The sequence below is a fragment of the Myotis davidii genome, unplaced genomic scaffold (assembly GCF_000327345.1).
Source record: "Myotis davidii unplaced genomic scaffold, ASM32734v1 scaffold8, whole genome shotgun sequence".
Lineage (NCBI taxonomy): Eukaryota > Metazoa > Chordata > Mammalia > Chiroptera > Vespertilionidae > Myotis > Myotis davidii.
The window spans coordinates 775,966-784,202 of record NW_006299520.1 but is presented as its reverse complement, the minus strand read 5'-3'; the positions used below and the strand labels follow the sequence as shown (position 1 = coordinate 784,202).

General features: G+C 38.6%; 1 protein-coding gene across 1 annotated transcript in view; it reads right to left on the bottom strand.

The window, feature by feature from the left end:
- The window catches only part of LOC102768878 (chromosome unknown open reading frame, human C11orf88), a 27,152-nt gene extending 19,327 nt beyond the window's left edge, over positions 1-7,825 (bottom strand). Inside the window, exons 1-3 of the mRNA XM_006775230.2 lie at positions 7,303-7,825; positions 5,878-5,916; positions 5,380-5,441 (exon numbers count right to left, since the gene is read on the bottom strand). Of these exons, the coding sequence (XP_006775293.2) occupies positions 5,380-5,441; positions 5,878-5,916; positions 7,303-7,528 (327 nt within the window). The 5' untranslated portion in view covers positions 7,529-7,825. The remainder of the gene's footprint in view (positions 1-5,379; positions 5,442-5,877; positions 5,917-7,302) is intronic.
- Positions 7,826-8,237: the final 412 nt, after the last annotated feature.

The following is an 8,237-nucleotide window of genomic DNA, read 5'->3' as shown; positions in this document are numbered from 1 at the left end:
AAGTGACAAAATATATGTTGGTGGTGAAAGAGAAATCCACCAAATAGAGTATTTGTCTTATGGGGGGAAAGGAACTCTGATAATATTACATTGGGGTGGAAAAGTAAAACTAAAATAAAGCAGATAACACTGTTACTGAGAAAATTTAGCTTTGTCTGGGAGGCCAATCCTGAGCAATCTGACACCAAAGAGAATTTTCCTTATCTGAATTCCCTACATCTCTGGTTTGACTCTAGGGCATTCACTTTGAAAGTGTAGGACAAGCATGTCAAACTCGCAGCCCGTGGGCCACATGTGGCCCACAAAGAATATTTTTGTGGACCAGCCAATATAACAGTATGTAAGAAAGGTTTAATAAAAGTTTCATAACTTAATTTTTGCAATATCCTGTTATACATAATTACTAATAACAAACTACAACGTTCACTAATGACTATTATAATCGTGTTGCATTCATTTCCCGTACTCCCCTTACACACAGGCGCACCATTTCTCTCCACTAAAATTAGCAGTGAATATTTTAGCAGCCGATTGCCACGTCATTAGTCTTGGACTGACCTATTTGGTGTGTGCAACAGGAAATACTTTGCTTTTGGAGAACAAGAAAAATAGGTTTATTTGTGTTACGCTTATTAATTTCCATGTTATTCAGTGTCTGGTAAGTTAATGTTCAAGAAAAAATATCAACTTTGTTTAAAATGTTCCATTATTTTATGTTAATGATTACTAATTTATTTCAGGTCTTTGTATTCAGCATGTCTCTATCGAAATAAACCTATGTTTCTGTGAAAATTGAAGCCTTTGATTTTTTGCGGCCCACGTAAACTTAAACCTGGTTTATTTGGCCCGTGTTAGCCTTTGAGTTTGACATGCTTGGTGTAGGATAACAAAGAATAACATTAAAATTTTATTTCCATTTTCATGCTTCCGTGCCTAAGAAAACACCCTGTGAAGCCTCATAGATTCTTCTTCTTCAAAGAATGCTCTTATCATAGTACAATTTGCTTCTTTTTCACCGAAATGATAGATAGCAAACTCACTTTTGGTTGAGACTTACAGTTACTTGGTTGCATAGGTTGGGTGACAGGACAGGTTAAACCCCCATTCCCAATAAAGGGCTTATCTGAGATATTGATATGCAGATTGAATAGTTTCCTTGTAAAAGGATTTTATATTTACTCATGCTGAAACTTTGATTCCAGGTGGATATTTCCAAATATGTCATCTATCTATGTGCCTTAAAATACTGCTCTGATCTCTTCTTCTTTCTCCAAGCAAATGCATCATTTATAATTCTTTTCATAAGGAGATAATCATTAAAAAGGTGGCAAAACTAGAAAGCAAATTAGTTTTGTGATTTCAAAGAATTAGCTGACTATTCATTATTAGAATGTTTTCAGACTACTTTAGAACTCTCAGAGGTAGAATAATGGTCCATATAGTGCTATCAGGTTTCCTTTATGGGCAGAGTAAGCCATCTAATCTTGACAGACACAATTGTTTTTGATTTCCTGCCATGGACATCCATCACAGAAATAGAAGGGATTAATAGCATTTTGTCCACTAACCAAAAACATTTATAATGTATACCTGGAAAATATTCCAAAATGGAGGAGAACATTAAAGTTTCAAAAAATTTCAACAACTGAAAAATCAATATCAGTTGAGGAGAGAAAGCCATAAAGGTACTTTTAAGAGAGATGGAAACCTTATTTTTAGATTTTCGTTAATTTTAAGGAGATAGTGGAAGAAAAAAAACAACCTTTAAGAGAATTGATGGGAAATATTATTTCCCATTTTAAAATGAATATTATTCCAGGAATGTTCTTATCATGTATATGTTCAAAACATGTATAAGATTTTCTCAAATTAAATAGATTATTGTAAATGTTTTAAAAGAACTTCTACTCCCACTTGCTTTCTGTCATCAAGCTAAAAATTCTAGAATAATGGTGGTAGCAATGCAGAGAGAGTACTATGCACTTAGAAAAACAGTTGTACCCGAAATAGATTTTATGTTTTAGTAATTACAGGGGGTCATCTTTCCTCTCATCATATATAGACCGTGAGATACAAGCAAAACCAAGAAAAGAGGTGAGGTGCTAGAAATGGTCCTACTAAAGCAGACTTGCAAACAGATTGGCTTTTGGGAACATTCTTGCAAAAATTATCATTCTAGAAAATTTTCCTGATGAATATATGTTTTAAGGCTAAACAAAATGGAAATATCACTGTAGAGAGCATTCATTTATTACTTGAATTATGTATTTATTTATTCAATCAAAAAATACTTGAGTTTCAGTAACTGGAAAGGCATGGGGTTAAGCAAATAAGAAATAACTTCTGTCCTCATAGAAGAGAAGAAAATTAACATTTGTTGGGGGCGAACTATGGCCAAGCACTTTGCATCTTATATCAATTCTGAGGTGGATATTTTTTACCATTTCTCTTTTTATATCAGAGGAAGCTGAGCCTTGTGGGTGTTTAATAGGTTGCTCAAAGTCGCACAAATATTAAGTGGCAGAGTTCAACTTCCAAAACACTTTGTCTCCAAAGCTCACTACACTACGGGCTTGTAATCTAGGGGGAAAGACAGAAACATGCACAAGTAGCTGCAACACAGATAAGAGACTGTGGCAAACACTAGGAGAGAGGCATATGGCACTTGCTCTGGGAGCAGAGAGAAGGAAGCTCCTGTGCTAGTCTCGAGGGCACTCTGGGAAGGCTTCACAGCGAAGGGGCATTTGAGCGTGATCTTGAAGATAAATGGGGAGGAGAATTACAGGTAGAGACATAAAAGTGCATTGCAGGTTGAAGAAACAGCTTATAGTACTGCGGGGCTGGGAAAGATGTCTCACACTTGTTTTCATACTTTAGTTTGGAATTTTAGAATATCTGGCAGCATGCCTGAACAATGCCGTGGCCCGCAGTCATTACAACACAATGAATTGCATGGGCTCTGGAGTTAGGCCTGCCACTTCCTGGTTGTGGGACCTTTGGGAAATCATTTACTAGTAAGCTTTGTTTGGTTAAACGGGGATACCCATCGTGAGGTTGTTTTAAGGAGAATAAGAGTAGATACATGTAAACTGCTTAGCACTGACTCACTAAATTGGCTGTTATGAATGCTACATCCCAGTAATACATTCAGTCATTGCAGGATTCTCTTGGTCACTTTTTGCACCATGGCATTATTGGAAGAGAACTGTCCTGTATACAGTATTAACTAAACTCTCCTATATACCCACCAGGCACAGTTTCAGCAACATTCTCTTTCTTTTCTGCTGGATTGCTGTTTTGTTAGGCCTCTTCTACTCTCCAAAACATAATGTTCTATACTGCATTGCAAGACCCACTTGACTAAATGTACAGTTTGGCAGCTGGAGAACCAACTGTAGAGAGTAGGTACATTGGGAATGGGGGAGGGGTACACGGGAAGGAAGATAGTGGCAGGAGAAGTCAGTCAGGTCATGGTCAGATTGGAAAGGAACTTGAATGCCATGTTGAAGGGCTTGGTCTTGACCCCACAGATGTGGAGAGCCATGGAAAAGAATGACAGTAGGTGCATGGACTGCACTGTATCCCTCTCAAGTCCCTATGTTGAGGCCCTCCCCCTTCCCTCAGTGTAACTGTATTTGGAGATAAGGCTTTTAGGAAGGTAATAAGGTTAAGTGAAGTTATCAAGGTGGGCCCCTAATGTGATAAGATGTGACCTTATAAGAAGAGACACCAGAGCTCTCCCTCTGCCATGTGAGGGCATAGCAAGAAGGTGGCCATCGATAAACCAGGCAGAGAGACTTTAGCAGAAACCCACCCTGTTTGCACTTTGATCTCAGACTTCCAGCCTCTAGAACTGAGGAGATGAAGTTCTATTGTTTAAGCCACTCGGTCTGTGGTATTTTGTTAGGGCGTCCCCAGCAGACTAATACAGTAGGACACCAGCATGATTGGATTTGGGATTTCGGAAGGTATCTAGTGCAGTGCAGAGAATTGTTTTGCATATTTTTTGTCTGGTCAGCTCTATACATTCTTTGAAACCCAACTGCTCTGAGAAGAGTTCTTGATTCCTTAAGCTTGATTTTAATGTCCTTCAACATGTTCCCATAGTATTATGTGAATACATCTATCATAATAATGTATCATAATTCTTGACTTTAATTAGTTATTTCCCCCACTAGATTGTAAACTCCCTGACATCAGGAACCACATTTTATCTTTGCATTCCCAGCATCTAGTACTGTACTTGGCATAGAGGAGGCTCTCAATAAATATCTGTGGAATTAATAATTCATAAGTTAATAGAAGAACCTGCGGCAAGAAAACTGGTTCTAAGATACTAATGTAAGAGTCCATTAGCAGAATATCCACCAGTAGCTTGTACCATATTGTCTTAATTGTTTGACAAAAGATTAAAACTGATAATAGTGTATCTTTAACATTTTATTTCTAATCCGTTCCAAAATGATATTAAATGAAACTGTAACTCCAAAAGTGCTGAATAGATTTTTAATGATTTTTGCCTCAATGAAAATGAGCTCCTTCCCTTACTTTAAGTCCTAGTATAAATATACTGTACCTAATATCCTCGAGAGAGAAGAAAATGCTGACTGTTTCTAATTACCTAATTTGTTTGGAGGAATCAGCAATAGTCCACAAAGAGAATTAATGTGATCAGCAAACTCAAATGCATTGTTTTGTAATTTATGCAGAATTCCCGATAAGTCTTTCAGAGTTTGCCAATATGTGCAATGATGAAAGACATTAGGCCAAAACAAATCCTCTGTCTTTGCCTTTAGAGCACAGAAACAGTTACAGGAATGGAATTTATCCATTAACTAAATAAAGTATTTCTATAAATCACTGTATTAATTGCTGACTTAAAGGCTGTGCCCACATCATGAAAAGCAAACAAAAGATATTGCCAAAAAGAGACTTGTCTAGTTGATTTGACAACATCAATGTGTTTACTTAGTAATTTCAGCCCTTAGTGGAAATGGTGACAGACTCATTCCTCTGTTCTTTTAATTTTGATCTATTAAGATAGTCATATTCAATTTTTCCTGATTTTATAATATTTCTGTTCTTAAAACATTGTGTATGGTTTGGGACCTTATTGGAGGGAAGGTATGTGAATCCATGTTTCTCCATTTCCCTCTAATTCTGTTGTTCCTATACATCCTTGGGCTTTTGCAGAGACTGAGAATAGCAAGTTTAATAGAATTTTTTAATCTTCAATTAAAATTCTAGCAAAAGTTTTCTATTTGCTCAAGCAGACATACAGATGTAGAAAAATTTTATATACAGATGTTAAAAAAGAATAATTGGGATTATTTAGAAAGCTTAATGAAAATCAGATGACCTTCTGAAATGTTGACCTACCTTTTCCAGATACTTTTTTTTCTCCTCCGTCTTTAGGGTTTCATCAATAGCATCTGTTCCCTCTAAAGAAAATACAGTCATATTCAATCTTAAATAATTTTATCTTGATTTTATAATAATATTGATATAAAATTGCATAAAGGTTAAAAGTTAATACATAGAGTAGGAAGGTAAACACAAATATGTACTATGTCTTACAGCTTTATAAACCAGATTCATAAATAGAGATGGAATTAATTAGCTATGGCTCCAGAAAACCTCTAATCTTTAGAAGATGAGTATACTTGAGTCCAGAGACAAGAAAAAGGTATTTGATATCAGAGATTCCAATTTCCACATCCCTATTCAAGATGTTATAGGAAAGGAGGCATTTTCCTCTGAGTAAATAGGGTGGTTCCCGAGGCAGAGTTATGCCAAAGTATAAAGTTGTATCTTTATACTTTGCATTTTCTTAATCTAGGAATCAGAATGTTGAGAGGCATAAAACGTGGTACTTACTGTTTTTCTTAAGAGAAAGAGACTGCAAGAAACTTTTCTCTAAAATTAACAAAAGGATATAAGTCATTAGAAAACAACAGCACTAAAGGTATTTAAGCTTTCTATACCTATAAAAATAGTTTCCTTAGGCCTTACTAAGGTCTTACAGGCCAGGAACTTGGTTCCTAATGTTAACTCTGCCTTCAACTTTCACTAGGGATTTCATGTTTGAACTCATTATGTAAATGACTATTTAAAAAATTTTTTTAAATTGATTTCAGAGAAGAAGGGAGAGGGAGAGAGAGATAGAAACATTAATGATGAGCGAGAATCATGGATCAGCTGCCTCCTGCACACCCCCTACTGGGGATTGAGCCTGCAATCCAGGCATGTGCTCCTGACTGGAATCCAACTGGAGACCCTTCAGTCTGAAGGCCAACGCTCTATCCACTGAGCGAAACCAGCTAGGGCTAAATGGCTGTTCTTAATATCCTTTCAGCCAAGGTATAATAACATTTCCCCAGATGCTTCTATACCCTTTGGCCAAATAGATGTTATAGAGCAGTGGTCGGCAAACTGGGGCCCCTTGAGTGTGGCTCTTCCACAAAATACCATGTGCAGGTGCACACGTACAGTGTGATTGAAACTTCGTGGCCATACTCAAGGGGCCAAAGAGCCGCATGTGGCTCGCGAGCCTCAGTTTGCCGACCACTGTTATAGAGGATGTACTTTTAGATATAACAAAGACACCACTGATCATTTTGGGTAGAAGAATTAATGGGAAGTTTTAAGAACTATTTGCATAGGGTTTTAGAGATGCCAAATGAAAGATTCTTATTTTAGAATTAAATTTGATAGGTACATGGATAAAGTAGTGGTACATATATGCAATGGGATATTAGCCATAAAAACATAATGAAATCTTGCCATTTGGGGCAACATGGATGGACCTTGAAAGTGTGATGGTAAGTGAAATAAGTCAGACAGAGAAAGACAGATACCATATGACTTCACTTACATGTAGAATCTAAAGCACAAAATAAGTGAACAAACAAAACAGAAACAAACTCCTAGATACAGAGAATTGATGGTTGCCAGATGGGAGGGGTGTTAGGGGATGGATGAAAAAGGGGAAGGGATTGGAAAGTACAAATTGCCAGTTATAAAAATAGCCACAGCTGTAAAGGAAAGCATAGGGAATATAGTGAAGAATGTTGTAATAATTATCTATGACAGGTACTAGACTTGTGTTGGTGGGATCACTTTTACGAAGTGATATAAGTGTGTCATCACAACGCTGTACACCTGAAACTTGGCTGTCAAGTTTCAGGAAAGAAAGAAAGCATTATGTTCAGCAGTTTCTCCTGGGAGGGGCTCTGGTATCTTCCATGTTGACTGAGGTGGAGAGGTGGAGGCAGACAGGATAAACTGGAGGCAGCTACTCACCAGGGGTGCTGCTCTTAGAGGACCTGGCCACGGGCAGACGCTGGCTGCTAGTGCCCGACAGCACCAACTGGGACTCGTTAGGCGGATACATTGACGCCGTGATCCAAAACTGCTTGGCCAAGCTGGTGTCCTTTTCTGAGGAGCCACTGAATACTAATAATCCCTGGGGATAAATTCCACAGGCCTTCTTTCCAGGCCTAGGACCTGCACCAGGCCTCGTTTCCATGGCAGCTGAGGACGCTTCTCCAAGCTCCCCTGGCCCCTCTCCTAGCCCCGCCTCTCAGAGAACCTTCAAGTTGGCAGCAACAGGCCAGGCCGGAAACCCTTAGTTTCCTCCGTAGATGCTGAGGTCCAGCGCATATGGGTGGGCCCTCTGAAGCCCACTTCTGTAGTGACCGCAGGCTTCGGGACCAGTCTTAGATGGAGTCCAGATAGGAGAGTCAAAACATCAACTGGAGTTGTGTCTTGTCCTGTTGGGGTCAGTGGGGAAGCACTTCAGCGCTCATACTGTGGGTCAGCCTTCTACCTGCCTCCCCTAGTCTCCAACTTCCATTCCCCCAAAGATATCCCAATAAAGCTTTCTATTCCTTAGCCCCACCGCCCCAATTCCCCCTTCCACACCAACTGTCATAGCTCGTTACAGGCCAGCTTTGGTTGGAGAATTAAACAGGGCAGATCCCATTCTATTGGGAGCCAGAGGTCTAAACTGGGGCAATGGGTACCCATGTATATAATTTTTGTTATAATTCTCTCTTCCCCACCCCCATCCCTTAAGACAAATCTTAGGAAAGAAGCTGGATTTAGATTAACTGCATTTACTAATGGGTCCCGCTAAAGGCTGCCTAGACTGCAACAGTGTAAATGATTATTTAAAGACGTCTGATGAGTGGACTCAGTCCTTTCATGAAAAATAAAAATTTTGTTAATGTAGTCTG